This window comes from Poeciliopsis prolifica, unplaced genomic scaffold (assembly GCF_027474105.1).
Source record: "Poeciliopsis prolifica strain line A6 unplaced genomic scaffold, Auburn_PproV2 SCAFFOLD002, whole genome shotgun sequence".
NCBI lineage: Eukaryota > Metazoa > Chordata > Actinopteri > Cyprinodontiformes > Poeciliidae > Poeciliopsis > Poeciliopsis prolifica.
In genome coordinates, this window is record NW_026562377.1 from 14,083,978 (window position 1) to 14,102,097 (window position 18,120).

Below are 18,120 nucleotides of genomic sequence, written 5' to 3' on the forward strand. Positions count from 1 at the left end.
TGAAAGGCACATACCATTAAGGTTTATACGTTTTCGTTTTGCAAAATATATGTTTGGATCTCTGAATTTGTAACCAACAAAGGAAAATCTTGGAAAGTAATTCATGGACTGGTTCTGATTTGCAAAGGGAAATAAAAACTCTCTTAATGGAAGTCACACAAGCTCTTCAGATCATGCTGACATTCCCGTTGCCCTATAAGAATAGAAAATTTCTTTACTTTTTTCCTCACCATATTCACCTTGTTAATAAACATGCATGGCCATTCACTATATAATTTTCACCAACTGGAAGTAAAGAAATTGTCTTTTTCCTTTGTTGATAAGACAAGAGGGGTAAAAGAAAAAAGCTCTAATTAGCTATAGCATATAATAATTCATGAAAGTATAAATTACATTACCTCTGCATTTTAAAACCAAGATGAATTGAATAAAACTGAATGTTTTATTCAACTGATCTGATTGGGTAAAATCATGCTTTGCCACTAACTGGCCTTGACTCTACAGCATTTGCGCTGAAATGTTATGCATGTTTTTTTCTTAAAACAGGATCAGTGTGTTCCCTTCAAGCTAAAGATAAAACTGTGAAAGAATGCAAATAATAATTGATACAAATTGCAGTGTGTCTTTGGTCAATTGTTTTCCTTGTGCCGCCTAAGCTTGTTTATTTCCCCTCAAGTGGTGCCACATTTTTTAAGGAACATTCATTTGTGGGCTGAGAAGCAGAGCTTAGAAAACCTGCCAAATTGTCTCTTCTCATGCTAAATGGCGTATTCAGCACTCGTGGTCTGTTTCAAGCTGTTCGTTGGACTGGATGCTAGATGCAAAATTTCTTCAAACTTCTAGCAAACACAGGCCTCATGGAAAACCATGCAGAAACTCAGCATCCCAGTGTCCTGACTATGCGCGCATGGGCAAGGTAGGACGGATTTACGGGTCGCACAGATAAACAGAACACCTGCACCACCACCTCATGCTGGTCAATACCTTGGTCAAAAACTGCTGCAGGATGGAAACCCATCATCAACCAGCATTTGCCGAGTCAGCTGCTGTTGTGTTGGATATTTTAGCACAAGCGGCACTCATAAAGGTGGTGAAAGAAGCAGTGGCAGCTGACAGTTATTTACAATTTCTTTGCCTGCATCTCCGGATTCCAGAAAATCATAAAATACCAACTACTGGTTTCTGCTTCCTACTGAGTCTGACAAACCTAAAGTAAGTAGTAATATTTTAAGAAACAACTTCAGTTATCTTAGTTTTGAAGGGTCAACAACACTGTGTCACAAGTGATTCTGCTGAATGCATTTCTTTATAAACATATGAATCCCAGATTTTTCCATATTTTAGGTGTGAGATAATGCTTATGCGTTATATCATACCCTATCTAATTTTTTTTATGCTTGACCAAGTAAAGTGGTAACATGAAATTACCAACCTACTTGTGTCTCATAGATTTACCAAATAATTATTTATGTGTGCGGTGCAAGGTGTGTGACAATAGATAGCGTGGAGATTCTCACACCCAGTCCTGCAGGGATCTGTCTTAATGAGAGCTGAAACAAAGGGTATGAGAACAAGACATGTGTTTGTGGTGACAAGTGAAAAAAGATGCTTGTCAGCTTCCTTGACGAGCAACAGAACATGCCCAGGTGAGTGGTAATGTGTGACTCCTTCCCATTGTGACACCAACAGTGACAACATAGTCACACCACTGCTCAGCAATAATGACTTATCGATGCATCATAATGCTGAAAATGTTGCTTAGACTTCCAGGATTTGTCATATGCAGCTCTAAAATTTTGCAATCACACATAGAAAAAGTCTTCTTATCTCCACACTGTTGCTATCTCAATGGTCACATGCCAGAATCATAGAAAAAAAACAAATGTACAGAGTGCCAGGCATTCCTAGACTTGACTAAATATACAGTGAAACCCAGTGAAGCAGTCTAGGTGAACTTGTGTTTTTTTAGGTGGTAATTTGTATTAAGTGTTGAATCCATATAGTTGGGTCTAGCAATACAAACCAGGTGGACTCACAGTTCAAAGGTTTTCTTAACTTTCTTAATGCTTTTTTTCTGGAGCTCCTGTACAACAGAAAACTCAAAGATGTTTGTTGCTGTCTGTGAAAAGGTAATCAAGACTTAATCATAACGAGCAAATCCCCTTACACATTGTCTGTTATGCCTGAAAGGGATTAATGATTATGTTAGACAGGCCGCTAATACCTTAGATTGTGACATGTCTGCACACACCCTAGTATTTACCACAGGGAACTGTTTAAACCTTCAAAATGAGTCCCATTTTTTCTTATGACCAAGAACACAATCTAGTGAATGAAAATACATTATTCCTGCTAAAAGCTTTTTTTTTAAAAAAAAAAAAACTATTTCTACTCTATTTACATCAGTGATGTGGTCAACTCTGATTTTATATTCCTCTGATAGAAAGAAGTTTCACTCCACTTCATAACTGAAAGTTGTTAGAGGCATTCTTCCTTGTGCTGTTTATTTTGATATGACTATGAAAAAATTGTGCATGCACCATCATGCATGAAAGCAGATGATTTGGGAGATCAAATGATTTCCCCTTCTCTTGTCATGCTGAACATTATTACTGTGCCGAGACCAAATATGGGGAGAGCAGAAGTTATTTTTACTTAAGAAAAACAAAAGTAGCAGGTCAAAAACATCAGCAGATTTGTTCAGTGCTGATTTACTCATTTGTTTATTTTATTCATTTCCAGTTTCAAAATGAACATGTGACATGTTGACATACACAAAAGGTTTAAATGAAAAGGAATATTTTGAAGAAAAATAATCTTTATGTAGTCAATTTATTTTCTCCAATCAATTCACTACACAATAAACAACTAAGCATCAATCAACCATCCACATGCATACATCTTTAAATACAAAGATATATGCATCTTTGTATGCATACATAAGTACTATCTTTGTTACTAACAAAAAAGAACATTTTTTTAAATGGGCAGTAGTTCAAGTATTTATGTTTAGAATTGACAAGACAAGAGCGAAACACAAAATCTGGAACAAGACTAGAAAATGGTAGGTTTTCAGAAAATCTTGATCCAATCTGGCCAAGCACCTAGAAAAAAATCAGTTTCTGAAGGTTCAAGTTTGATGGAGAGCACATATTTTAATTTTGGAAAACAAACAAACAAACAACAAACAACTCCACAATCATGCAGTATTGCAAACGGTACATAAAATCCCGACGTAACACGCTGTAAATGTAATCAAGGAGTTAAAGGTCTACAGAGTATGCATGTGTTTGTATCTAAATCTTTATTTCTAGCTGCAAGGCTATTGATATTAGGAGGAGGATGTGGGGCATGTTTTGGCTGGTATAATGACAGCGGCTTATTGGGTTTACGCACGGTGGCAAAACGTCAACGCCGTCGAGCTGACAATAAAGTGATGATGACGGAGCGTGCCTATCCCCGCCCTCCGCAGACGCAGGGGGCGTAAAAACAAGCTCCTCCTCATCCTCACCCACTTGCCTCTGGTCGTTCCTCATCCTCCGCACATCATGAGCCTGGACAGGTGAGCGCAACGTTGCTCCTGCTGCATAATGCTGCAAAATATTTTAACATGATTTAGATTTTTTTTTTTTTTAACGTGGCTGGGGAAATGTCATTAGTGGCGGTGGACGTAACGGTGAGGGGAGAGACGGTCGTCTCTCTGCGCGCTGAGGAGCTCTGCCGCTTCAGTCCTTTCACTGATGCACTTGCTTCGGCGTCGGACGCTCCATCCAGTTTTGCTGACGTCCATCTGCTGCCTTCGTTTTGTGTTGCCAGCAGAATGCGCGGCAGCAACCCGATCAGATATGAATCCTATGAGGGATCCGCTTTTGAACCCAGAGCACAGGCTGCAAGCCCAGTGCAGGCCGGAGGAGTGAAGGATGCGATGGGATGCAGATTTTTGCAGAGAACTGGGTTGTGGTGTCGCTAAATCTCCCACTTCGAGGGACTTATTACAAAATATTTGTGTGTAAATTAAAAAAAAATTTAAATAGTTGTGTAAATAACCCCAAATTAAGCTCATTTTTTGTTGTATTGCCTTTTCTTCGTTTTATTTGTATAATATATGGTTGACTTCCGGTTTTTGATGTGATGCTTTGATTTTGATACAAACAACTTCCGCTGCATATCTCATAGCTAAACGACAAAAAGGAGCGGAATGAGTTGAAACAGTGTTTTTAAAATGTCTTGTCAACAGCAGCCCTCTTGATACAGGCACAAGGGCGGGGCGGATCATAAGATGAAATACATGCATAAAAATCCAAATCAGATAAAACACATGACCAATGATATGAATTATGTTCTTTATAAAGTATTGCTACCACAAAAGAAATGTTCATATTTGAATGAGGAGTAGGATTGGACGATATGGTTGAAAAGCATATCATGATATTTCATTTCATTTCAGATATTAATAATTGATTAGCTTTTTTTTTTATTCAAATATCTGAAATACTGCAAATTGGTGGTATGACCTTTCCCCTCTATCCACAGTTTTCACTCAGTGTTGTTTATTTCTAAGCTGTTATGAGGCAAACCTGAAACTGGTGCTGTGCAAGTTACTCCTAGAATCGGGTTATTGCTGGGTAGATGAAGAGTGAGTTAGTTGCTTATCTGGCTGTAAAAGGTTGAGCTACTAAAGCCTTTCCTCTGCCTACATCTACCAGAATGCCCTTGCAGTTCTGGTTTAGAGTTCAAGTGAATATTCTATATATTGAACGTTCAATCAGATATCCTATCTATTGATACTGATTATGTCTCTATTGCAATAGATCTTGTTATTGATTTATTGCCCTAATGAGGAATATTTTCTCTTGTTCATTAATATCAGCTGAAGCATCTCCTTCTTTTCCTCTTCTCAGGATGGCGGCCATGTTGAATGACTGGCTGTGGCAGGAGCAGTACTGGCTTCCTCCTGGCATCCGCTGGCAGGACATCGAGATGAAGGATGAGGACGGTCGTTTTCCTATGCCCAGGGATCTCCTCATTACGTTGCCACTGGCCTTTGCCTTTATAGCCTTGAGATATGTATTTGAAAGGTGAGATATCACTATTACAGTGCCTGTAGGCAGCACTTGAGTGTGTGGATTAAAATTGATGTTAAGTATATGTCATGAAGGCTGTGGATGGAGGGGTTAGCCATGTCTTCTCATTAACGATATATAAAACAGGGTGTGGATACATTCTATGAAGGCATTTGATTTGTTGCTTTAGTAAGAGAAGTTTTTACTAAAGCGAAACAACAAGTCATTGTTATTTATGGAAATGCTAATCATAATGTTCCATCCATAACCTCTTTGAACAGTCCTGTGTCATGGTGGCACAACACCTGCCTTTAGATATGCTTTGTTTTCTGTCATTCAAAGTTTAGTGTGCCAAATTCCTCCTGACAACTAATGCAACCCCGTCATTTCCCTCAGTGGCTAAAAGCTAAAAGAATCCAGGCAGTGCAAAAATCAATAAGTAGTATTTACTTAAACATTTAGTGTAGAATCCTTTACTTTTATATCAGAAAACTAGTCTGTCTGGAAATGTCTCAACATGCTCTTTATGTGTTTCCATCATGCATTTTGCATGCAAATACTTGCTGGCCTCTGGTAAAATAACCGCGCAATGCAAACTTGATGATTGTTTAGAACATCATAAAATGGTGTTTGCATAAACCTCTGAGATTGTTTTTATTCTTATTTTTTTTTCTTTTAAGATGATTGAAATCTGCTTTGATCTTGGCCTCCTTGATTAGCCATTAACTTTAGACTTTGGGTACCTCTACACTACAAACAACAAAATACACCTAAAGTTATGCTGCAGGTTAGATATTCACTTCTAGCAATGTTTTAGCAATACCTCACTTCAAAAACAACAATTTACCTAATTAAATTTATTGTGATGAAAATGATGACAGGACAGAAAGATAAATAAGTTTGCTGCGGTAGGTCATACTGGAACCTTCCAGTGAACTGAAGTCAAGTGTGAAAGCGACAAGATGCCAACGCACGTGATAGTCGATCAGATAGGAGTAAAGTTTTTTGAATACTTTTTCCAATCAGCTGCCTCATAATCTGAACTGCTTGAAGTGAAATGTGGCATCCTGTTGCACTCTGCCTTCAGATGAACCTTCATAGGGTATTTAATATCAGAGAATAGTAACATTAGCTATACATGGGTAACAGGATGGCAGAAGAATATTACTACCAGGTCACGCGTGTGTAGCTGTGTGTCTGTTTTGATTGTGATGGGCATCTGTGCTGTTTTAGTCCTTGTGTAGCATGATGGATGAGGTGGTTCTTCATTCGATCTCCTCAGGCTGCAGCTGTTTTCTGTCTTGAGCTCACCACATGTCTGTGTGTTTGTTTTGTGCTCCTGTAATCTGAGAGCGTGCGGCTCCGCACAAAGCCAAGCCGACCTTCTCGTTCTCCCTGATCTGTCCCTTTATCCTCACTTTGTGATGATTATCTCTGAGGTAGAGTTACACATGTGATTATACTGCCGAACTGTGCACAGAGACGGCCATTTGTCACTCTTCCTCAACTCCTTCTCAGAAATTCATTGTTTTACTGCTTGTCTTATCCCTCTGATTCTCTCTGACCTACACATGCACTCACAAACACGTTCAGATCAAGTGAACATGTCGAGATATTGATATGGCATCAGATGATGCCATATCAATATCTAATCACTAAGGCTATCTTGCCAAACGTGGCAATACACCGGTGGGAACAGCTCTTCGACCTGTCATGAGTTGCATATTAAGCTATCATGTTTCCCTGCTCTGTACTTCACCGCAGATCCACACTGAGCAGCTGGTGTTGCTGATGGCTTTCATTGGTCATGTTTATCCAAAAATTGTCTTCTTTGTTGTGCATTAGGTGTTACAATATATTTAAAAAATAATTTTCTGTTTTCTGTCCTTAGAATCATCGCCATTCCTTTTAGCAAGTGTTTAGGTGTGAAGGATCGGATTCGGATTCGAGCTCCGCCTATCCCAAAGCTGGAGGCCTTCTACGAACACATCAGTCGGCAACCATCACAAGTGTGTACTCCTCTTCCTCCTAATTCTTTCTGTCCTCTTTAGAAAGCACAAAAAAACAATCATTCTGCTGGAGCATCCAGGTGGGAGAAATCCCAAACCTTCATCTCAGATCAGAAAGAAAATCCACTGTTCTTGGTGTCTGGGATTTAAAAATGTCAGGTTCCTCTCACAAAGCTCTGGTCTGATTTTACACCACTGATTTTCCTGTTAATAGGGTTTTTTCTTCTGTCACCTGAGCCACAGTAGTTGTGTTTCCAGTCACCATAAAGTTGCTTAATTGAAACACGGCAATTAAAAAAGAAATGCATTTTTTTGCTGAAAGGTTTTTGTGTTAGGATGGGGTGATTTTCGGCTGTAGCAAACTTTGTGTGCAATGGAAACACTTTTCTCATCACACGAGTCGTTTGGTTTACAACTGGATGTTACCGCTGCCAGGAAAGGCGAAGAGAAGGACAGGATGTGGTTGGAGCATGATGGTGCTGCATGTTTCTTAATGAGATTGTGTGAATGAACTTATTCACATGTGTAATTATGTTTCCAACTTAATGGAAACACCACAATCCCACATTTTTTCAACATTAGCAGAATATTGACAAAGTTATGGACACATTTGCAATTGAAGAGCAGCTCGAGAATGAAAAATTACCTATTTCCCGGTGTCAGTGGGCAAGCGGCAGCGTGCACCCTGGAAAAGTTGTCAGTCCAGGTATTCCCTCAGGCTTGTGGGCCACCAGGTTTTACTCATGCCCAGGCTTAGCATTGTTTATTTATTAATTTTTTTGTTATATATTTTTTTGTTTGTTTGTTGTTGTTGTTTTTTTTTTTATGATTGCCTTTTTTTAAAGGCTTTATAGCTGGTGTTTAGGTATTAGTCTCCCAGTCTTCCAAAAACGCCTTGCGATCAAATGACATTTTCAAAGTTCCTTAAAACATTTTTTAACTCAAAAGCACGGTGGGTGGCTGGATGACTGCCACGAGTACTGGATGTAGCAAGTTTTCTGGGAGAAGCCCTGCAGGCTATGAACAAAGACACTGGACAAACAACCACGCAAGCACACACTCACTCCTGAGGGCAATTTTTAGAAAACAATATCATCGAACAGCGATGTTTTGACTGCAGGAGAAACCCGAAGTAGAGCCAGTTGGCTCTCTCCAGTGCATGTTTAAACCTCCAGCGCATGGACGTGAACATGCAAACGCCATACAAAAAGACCCCAGGCTGGGATTTGAATTGAGAACCTTCTTGCTGCAAAGTGTGCCACTGTGCAGCAATGCAATACCAGAAAGCCCTATTTTAAATAGTTCTAGCCTTTTAATTGCTAATTATACCAAATAAGTAACTCAAAGATTGCACTTTTAAGATTAAGAACAGAAGTAAGACAGTCAGAAAAAAGATCTTTGTTCAACAGTAGTTGCTATCGACAAGCTGCAAATGTTAAAGGTAGTTTTTGTCATGTTTCCTCTACCTGTTAAACCTGTTGGAAATTTTTAAGCAAATGAATCCAACATAATGAATCAGTTTCTTTCACAAGACTGACTGAGTGCACATGATGACATTTGAACTGAAGTTTGAAGGTGGTTGCGGGGATTAGCACATAGTGATGCACATGCGATGTGAACGTTGATGCGTTGTTGCATCACTTGTAAGCTTTGCGTTTCCTTGTTTCTGAAAAGGGAGCAGCTAACAGGCGGAAGTTTCTCAGGGAAAGTCAGTATTTTCAATATGACTCAAACACAGCATGAGCTTCTATTGGGATCTACCTAATGTTGTAGTTTATTTCTTCTTCTGCTCGAAGGAAAGCTTTTCAGACCTGAATCTGGCTTTGTCTTTAAACATTTACAGTGCCAGATTGTCTGTGTATTTTGTTAACAGAGATGTTTTTTAAGTATTGAAAATGTTATCAATGCAATACATTGACAGTATCGTTTCATTTTTTTAAAGAAGGTGTGTGTGTGTCACATAGAAATTCTTCACGTGTTTCAGAAACAGGTGTAGTAACACCACCGCTGTTCCTGTCCTAACAAGAACAGCTGTGCATTTGTCAGAACAAGACATGACTTGACCTATAAATTGGGATTTTTCCAGTTCCTGTCTGTCTTAAGTTTGGGTACATAAAAACATGTCTGCAATTTGTCCAGCCACAAGAAATCAAACTGTCATTTCTGACCTATTTGCAATCCTTTTGTTTTCCTGTGTGCTGAGCAAGCAGCTGATTTTTGTTCTATCATGTTCGTTTCTGCTTGCAGTTCACATTAAACATATTTCTTAAAAGATATGCTTTTAAGAAATACATAACTTCCAAAATATTGTAATTGTTTAAATTATGATTTGTAACAGCAGATGTAAAAAAACAAAAAAAGCCAGTTCAAATGAGACAAATGTGGTGCCCTTTCTGCTTTAGCTGAGAATAACATCTCTTAACCTTGTAATTAAGTTTCATCCTGCTCAGGCCTTTTAGCTGTAACAGAAGCTGGTGTAAAGTAGCCGGGTGCAGAAACGGAGAGGGAGGCATCATCACACTGACAGTGGTTTGAGCCACTCTCATTTCTGACTCAGCAGAGCACAAATGTTTACATCCTGCACTTCTGCCTCTTTAGGGGTGCTCTACTCGGAGGGATCTAACTAATGCAGGCTTGAAAAGTCTGGATGACTTTAATAAAGAGAAAAATCATCCATCCGATCAGTTGATCCCTGTTTCAGTCTGGCCACTGTAAATATCTGTTGTAAATTCTGAATAACATTTTGTAATAATAACTTTTCTAAAGAATGGGAACTGTAGAGATGTGTGTCTGAAATGTGTGACATATTATAAATGTGATAAATATGTAGACATTTTACTCTAACTGTTAAGTAGTAACTGAACCATTAAGAGGCTGACTGTGGGGAGATTAAGTTGAAAAACGAAGCATTGTGTTAAACTGGCTCTTTGTGTTTTTAGAGCCAAGTTGTGAGCTTGGGCAGGCAGTGTGGACTCTCTCAAAGAAAGATTCAAACCTGGTTCAGGCACAGAAGGAACCAGGACAAGCCCAGCAATACAAAGAAGTTCTGTGAAGCATCGTGAGTCACTTTTTCTTTTCCTTGATTCAATAAGTAAAATAACCAGCTTTGCATCTGGAGCTCCTTAAGTTTAGGATTTTTCATTGTCGGTAGGATTTCCATTGTAATTATTTTGTTTTTGATGTGTTTTAATTTGTAAGATTGCAGAATCAGTGTCACAAAGCGTAAACTTTTCCATCAGCTTTTTCAACTGGATGGAAATGTTTAAACCTCTAAGAGATGATTATCAATTTGTGCAGCTGGCGGTTTGTGTTCTACCTCGTATCCTTTGCCGCTGGACTCGGCTCACTGATTGATGTAAGTTTGTCAGCCTATTTTTAAAATAGGCTATGTATCCTTTAACTTTGTAATCATTCAATACTTTTAGAATTGCATTGAATGATTGTTTCCTGGATCTTCCAGACCCCCTGGTTTTGGGATCACAGAGAGTGCTGGAGGGGATATCCCAAACAGGTGAGCAGGACATGGCATGACCCGAACACATCTAAAGTATTGTCTGCAGCACTGTATCAAACACACTGTGATTTGTTAAAAACTGTAACTCTCCAGACTATTTAGAGTTAAAAGCAGTTTAGGACACAGTCTTTAAACCTAATTTAGACTAGATGAGTTTAAGTACCATCCAAAGCGTTGGTCACTATGGATAAGAGATGAGGACACAGAGGAAGCAGGCTGGAGGGGTTAGAGACATGCATTAGAGGAGATTTATTGTGTGGAAGGAAAACCCTTATGACATATAATTTGAAGACAGTGCGGCTAAAACAGAGTGTGAAGCAGGAGGCAGCAGAGCTGACGATGCTAAGACAGGAGCTAAAATGGACAGATCAGCTCAGTGACGTTAGAAAAGGCTGAGATTGTTGCGGGATGTGCGGAAGAAGAGCAACAAATTTATTGAATAGATGGGTTTAAATAGAAACTGCAAAGGAAGAGGAATAGCAGAAGTTTACAGAGACAGTTCCTGAACATGTGGAAAGAGACCAAGCAGAGGACTGATGTGGGACATGGTCAGATGGTGGCAAATGATCAGATGAGGCAATCCCTGCAGGGAGCAGCTGAATAAAAGACAAAAATATAACAATACAACACAACATACAACCATTGTCTTGGATAATGTGCTTATTCAATTCAGAATTAACGTGACAGTCAGACAATATATCGATGCTTTGATCAAACATACTTCTATTTAATAAGACCAAACTTTTATTTTGATTAAAGAGTAAAACAAATATTTAATTTTTTCTGTTTAACATTTTTTAAGGAGCAGTTTTACCATCAAACAAAACATTTAATAAACTGTTTTTACTAAGTGACTTCAGAAGAAATAGTCATAATTTTCCATGTAGTTATTAGTCTTAGAGATTCAACAATGCAAAGTTTTGCACATACAACATAGGTTAGCACACGCCTTCCTACTGACTTTTATCAAAATTCCTTCCCCTCCTTCTGCGTCAACCTGCTTTTCTACGTCTAGACTCCCTTAAACAGTTTTAAAGCTAATATCTGTGGTGTGATGACAGCTCGGTATGCACGCATGTCGCCATTCCTTCCTCGAAGCCGCCCTTCTTCATGGGTTCATGACCTTGAATAGTTAAAACAGTAGGAAAGAAAAAGTCACAGCTTTCTGTATCTTTAGTTCAGACTTCAGGCCACACTGCGCTGCATCGAGTTGTCCGGACCCTTTTTGGCGATAAAGAATGTGGTTTAAGGTTTGAATGTTCCCATTCGCTTCCTACTATTGTGTTTGTGCAAACACTCCATGTTGAATACTGTGCAAGTTTTTTTTGTTTGTTTTTTTTACTCGAGATAGTGCTTCACAATTTTCTTTTGAATGAAGCATGTCCTCTTGTTCTGCACAGAATGGGAATAATGTTGATAAATGTGTTACATCGGAGCAAGAAGTGTTTTGCCTTTAAACTGTATTTTTCTGAATTTTTTGTCTACTCAAATTCAGATCTATTCAAGCCCCAACTGGGCAATTAATGTTACCTCCTCTTAAAGTCTGTTGTTCTTGGGAGACCTATTAACTCTATTCTCCGCCCTCAGGTATTTAGATTCTGTCTTGCAGCTCTACAAACACTTGCAAAGAGTTCCCAAAGCTTTGGTGAGAAAGTACATTTGTTTTGCTGCTACATGTCCAACGCCTTGCAAACATATTCAGACAGCAAACCTGAGGGAGAAGGTCTTCTATTCAGATGAAACCAAATTAAATTCTTCACATTAAATTCTGATGAAATACATTTATGTTTTTGAATGTAACATCAACTGAACGTGAAAAAGTTCAAGGGGTGTGAATGCCTTTGCACATTCTAAAGTTCCTCTGACTGCACAGATAAAGCTGAAAGGCACTGTGAATGTAAATGTTTGCTCATTGTGACGCTCTTCCTCTCATTCTTCAGGCTGTGGCGGACGCTCACTACTGGTATTACATCTTGGAGCTGAGTTTCTATTTGTCCCTGCTGCTCAGTGTTTCTGTGGATGTCAAGCGAAAAGTAAGAGCCTGACCCAAAAGCACTTTCACCTCAACTGAAATTTAGCTTTTTGTTTTAGTGTCACAGTTCCTCCTCTTATAATTCAACACTTAAAAAATGCATTTTATCTTTGTTAGTAGAAATGTCTGTATTATTGACCACTTTTCAAACAGTTTTTTGAAATAATGTTTCAATTTTCTGCACTTTTCTGGGTGAGTAACTTCGCACAGATGAGTCCATTAGCCAGTTTCTATTTTCTGTGCACATGTTTCAGGATTTCAAGGAGCAGGTGGTTCATCACATCGCCACCATATTTCTTATCGGTTTCTCCTACGCCGCCAACTACGTGAGGGTTGGCACGCTAGTGATGCTGGTGCATGATTCGTCCGACTTCCTGCTGGAGGTAAAACGCCACAAACAGCCTTTCATTAGCACCTACCGTCAGGTTTAATCTACATCTCAACACAGATACCTGTCTGAGGTGGAGCAGAAGGAAAGGAAGCATAAAAAAGAATGCAAATCCAACCATTTGATTGGCAGTTCATTACCTTCACAGAGATCACAGGAAGGTTTTCTTGTGTACTTTTCGTCAAAGTTTCCTTGTTGTTTTAAGACAATATAAAAAGACTTTGCAAACACAAAAAAGTACTAAAAATCCCCTGTATATAATATAAATATATTACTTTCGCATGCTTAAGGGATTTGCTGAAAACGTTATGATCTGCCACTGTCAACAAGACTTTGTCCTTAGTTTCAAATGACTGGTTTCCTTAAAGTCGCTTGGCACTAATAACATCGAAATAATCCAGGTGCCATTGTAATATCTGAGGTGAGGAAAGATGTAAAACTAGTTATTTTACCTCGGGAATTATTACATGATCAGTGGTTGTGAAAGGATTTGAAGTTCAAACTCCACATCTACATAAACAGTATTTAAAGATACATATTATGTTTTTTTCTTTTTTTCTGACATTAAGTAAAACAAAACATTTCCTGTTTTACTTCAGAAAGATAGAGTTTATCTGTTTGCTAATGTTAGAATAATGAGAAAACCCTTCAAGATATTTGTTTTCATACATTTCTTTAAAAATCAGAAACATTCACACAGTAAGATTACTTTGCATAAAACAATTCAGCTATTAGTTGAAGGTATTAAAAGCTATAAGTATCCACAGTGAAATAAATACTATACCCATATGGACTGAAAGTCCACTTAGGAAGGAAGAAGCCGGCTCTCCAAAACCAGCATAAAAAGTCAGATTATAGTTTGTAATTGCTGTAATATGGGACAATATCTTAGTTTTTGAATATACGTTCTGAGGTTGGATCTTTTAAGATTTTTGTTCCAATTGGGGTAAAAAAGGTGAAATTTTGGAAACCTGGGAATGTCATCCAACTGTGAAGTACTCGAGTGATGACATGTTGTGCTGCTGTTTTGCTGTAGGAGAGACTGGTGCACTTCCCAAAGTAATTGAAATTTTTATTTGAACTTCTGTAAAATAGCAACATTTTGGCCTGGTAGCAGTGGTCAAAATCCCAGATATCTGGGATGGACTGCAGGCACCAGTCTTATTCCTGCAGCTGCATCCTCTCCATTCCAAGCCAATGCAACTACAAAAACTTAAGTCAAGACAAGTGGGCAGAATAGATGAATGCAACCCAAAGCTTGTTTGTCAAAGGAGAAGAAATGCCTTGCGGTTAAGTAACTTCAGTTCTATGATTATGCACTTTTGCATCTACTGATTTGTTCAATTCAAGTGCTTTACCCTGAGCAGTCCTGTGCTCTGTTTTTGTTCACCCTTTCCTCGTTTCAGTTGGCTTGTCATGTGGTCAAACTGAAGGAGGTGCACGCATCTGCATTTGAAAAGAGCTGAGCAGAAATAGGCGCTTTTGTTGAAAGATTCATGATTGGCTCGCCTGCCGTCAGCAATTAGATTTTCTACAACCGAGCCAAGAGGAAGTGCAGCCGCATTGCTGGAAAGTAGCAGCATGGGTATCTTGACAACTCTCAGCGGTGAATGCCAAGCTTCTTTTCAGCTTTCATCCATGTGGTGAATCTTTGAAAATTCTCAACAAACCATCTGAATCACTGCTCTGGTCTGCAGATTAAGTTGAATTTGTCAGCATGTATTTGTTTATTTTCCAATATTAAGAACAATTTGAAGATCACAGACAGATCCATCCGATTAAAAAAAAGCGTGCTTAGTGTTTAACTTCTAGTTAATTTCTTTGCGGTGCAAAATTTTGTATCATGCACAAATTATATTTGCCCAATGGTTCTTTCTATATGATTGCTAACAAGCCTTAAGCCTATTTGCAATTAATTATTTTAAAATTAAGTAATATATAAATTGGACTTTACTGCAATTATGTTGAGGACTTTTGTATTAATTAACAAGTAAAAATACATTTGTCTGCTCTCTTTTGTCTAGTCTGCCAAGATGTTTCATTATGCTGTGTGGACAACGACATGTGATTCGTTGTTTGTCGTATTTGCTGTTGTTTTCCTGGTTACAAGACTTGTGGTTTTTCCTTGCAGGTAAGACTGCATGTCACTTTTTCCTTTGCTGCGAAGTTAGTTAATTAAAAATATGGGAGCTGACATGGAAAAAAACATGAACTAAATAGATGTTGTAACACATGTAGAGTTAAAATGTTCAGAGGTAATGCAATTAATTAACAAATACTTCTGCAAACCAGTAAGTTTTATGATGATGGTCATGAGTATATCTTTCAATCCAAAAGCTTCATCATGCATTAAAACATGATTTAAATCCAATCTATATTTGAAGTAAATCTACTTTCTAGGCGTAGAAATACCATATCCAGAAGTATAAGTCACAAATAAAATCTTGAAAGCTGCACTTTGCACTCAAAATGTTTTGTATAAAATAAAAGTAACAAAAACATTGTTTATGGAATATGCTGTATGTTCAAAATTGGAAGTTTTATGTAATATTCTCTTTCTGCTTGGTAAAAACATTATGTTTTGGTAGCAACTGCAAATATTTATTTATTAGTCATCGACGTAATAAAAAGTAAAACTAAATGTAAAGATTTGTATTTTGAGGTTTTTATTGTGAGATTTAAACTTGGTCTCATTGACTGTGTCTTCACATTGTGCCTGATTTTTCAGAATTGTCCACACCACCATGATGCTGTCTCGTGAATTTTTCCAGCCTTTCTTCGGTTATTATTTCTTCAACGTTCTGCTGTTAGTGCTGCAAGGTCTGCACATCTTCTGGGCCTACCTCATTCTGCGCATGTTATACAAGTTTGTCTTCACGGGCAAGGTGAGGACCGCTAAATCAGCAATGTGACAGCGGTACTGGCCGGAGAAACGTTGATGACCATTACGTTTTACTTGCAGGTGGAGCGAGACGAACGCAGCGATGAGGAAAGTGAGGTGGATGAACACGAAGAAGAAGAGGAGACAGAAGGAAAAGAGGGTGAGCGCAACTACAAGCAAAGGAAGGAGACTATCAACTCCAAGCTGACATCGCTGGCTAACAACTGTGTCCTAAACAACCTGACCAACCAGCGGAATCTAAACAGCAGGCTGCGTAAAGCCAGATAGTGGGCCTTCCCCCCATTCTGCTCGCTGGAGAGAAACTCAAACTTTTGCTTTGTTTCAACACAGATCATTAACCGTTTCAGATCAGGGTAGGACTCAATCCTTTTTTTGTGACAAAGTGGAGCATCTATTCATGAATGATGGTAGTGATTTACAATACTTACAGGAAACATAATCAGTCAGTTAATAAATCAATCAGAACAAGGAAACTGTAAAATGTATTTTTCACATCTAACTGTAGTTTGTACATATCTTGTATTTATGTTCTGCATTTTATTGCAATAACTTGTTTGTAAATATCTTAAGGAGAGAGAGAGAGAGAGAGAGAGACCCTTTTTTTGCCCTTATTTTTGAAGTGCTGAAGGTTTTATATAAAATATAATTGTTTTTTTGTTAAGGTATATATTTAAGTGGGACAAATGTAAGGATTGTTTTTATTTTAATCCTCCTTCATATAATCCTCCTGCCATAGGACAGGTAGCTCTTTGGAAACCACCTAAGGTCCATAGCAGTTCTAAAGTTATTATTTTTAGTAATATTTGATTAAATTCTCTGTGTTTCTAATTGTTTACTAGACATATGTCGCCCTCTGGTGTTTCAGAAAACGCATATACTTGTCAAGAGAGAATTTTTTGTGAATGTATGACTGCAAAAATTATACTGCTTCTGAAGATCTTTATTTCAACTATGCTTGTTTTTTTTATTGTCAAGGAAGCAACATTGGGGTTTGCTGTTGTAGATTGAGCTGGCTTTTTACTTTGTTCCTTAAGCTGCTGGTTTTACACTAATTTACCACAAGAAATAAGAATGAAGTCTTTGTACTGGTGCTTTTAATTTTACTGGACAAGCATTCAACTGTGAGTGATGTGATTGGTCAAAGTGTTTTGCATACATTATAAAAACCAGGTCCACTCAGAGACGCTTGCTGCTTAGTTTAAGGCCTCAGATGAAGAGAAGCGTTTCCATTTGGTATTAGTAACTTACTGGTAGAACCAAGCATGCATTTATCCAGTGAAATGCACAAGGCGATGTCTTCATTGCTGCAGACAAACACCAATATACTTTGTCATTCACTAACCCTCTGTATGGGTGTTCACTGGCGCTCTCTAAAATGACTGGCTGTTTTCACTGTTCACACATGGCACATCTGCTGCTTTTCTACTATTTCTGAGAGTTGTACAGTGTTAATATAGAGGGGAGGTTAAAATAAAAAGGGCTGATTCACTGGTGTACATGTGTTGAGATCCCATTGAATATTATGAAATTATTGTTTTAATACATTTATAAAGCGGTTACTCTTGACTGTTCTGTAGTGAGTGCACATGGACATTTTGTTTACTGAGTGGCTTGTTGAAAAGTTTAATAAATGATCCATATTTAATAAGTCGGACAATGCTTTCATTTGTCCAAAATTTGAAGAAAAGCTATTCTTTATATTAACTTTATCAAACATAAAAGGGCATTGCATTACCACTTAATTGTCTTTTTAAACTTTTTTCCAAGTAAATTATGAAAATGGTTGCATGTATTTGCATTATGTTATCTGTTATCCTAGTCAAACTCAGTTATAAACTTGCAGCAAGACATAAAATTTACTGTTCACAAACATTATTCTTCTAATCTGAGTGAGCTTGAGACATTTTTGCAAAGAATTGTAAAATATTGGTATGTATACACTCCAAAAGACCACAACCTTTAATTGCAGTGAACATTTGTTTTAACTACTACCAAGTCACCAGATTTTAAAGCTTTTCATAACAATGTATCATTTTCTTTCAAGCTATTTGCAGTTTTCTGTTGGTCTATTGAAAATATTCCAATAAAAAGCATAGAAGTCTGTTGTCAGAATGATCTCTAATGTAAAGAGATTAAAGGGGATTGAATATTTTTGTAAGGTTCTTTAGTATAAATCACTTTTAGATCAGTTATACAAAATAAATACTTCAGA

General features: G+C 37.9%; 1 protein-coding gene across 1 annotated transcript; it reads left to right on the forward strand.

The window, feature by feature from the left end:
• Nucleotides 1–3,489: 3,489 nt before the first annotated feature.
• On the forward strand, nt 3,490–17,997 carry LOC129377847 (ceramide synthase 2-like). The gene is made up of 11 exons (XM_055058048.1): nt 3,490–3,562; nt 4,902–5,078; nt 6,955–7,072; nt 10,012–10,130; nt 10,370–10,427; nt 10,533–10,583; nt 12,527–12,619; nt 12,873–13,001; nt 15,031–15,137; nt 15,735–15,891; nt 15,969–17,997. Exons 1-11 carry the CDS (start codon nt 3,549–3,551, stop codon nt 16,173–16,175), a joined length of 1,230 nt encoding a protein of 409 aa, XP_054914023.1. The 5' UTR covers nt 3,490–3,548; the 3' UTR covers nt 16,176–17,997.
• The last annotated feature ends 123 nt before the right edge of the window (nt 17,998–18,120 follow it).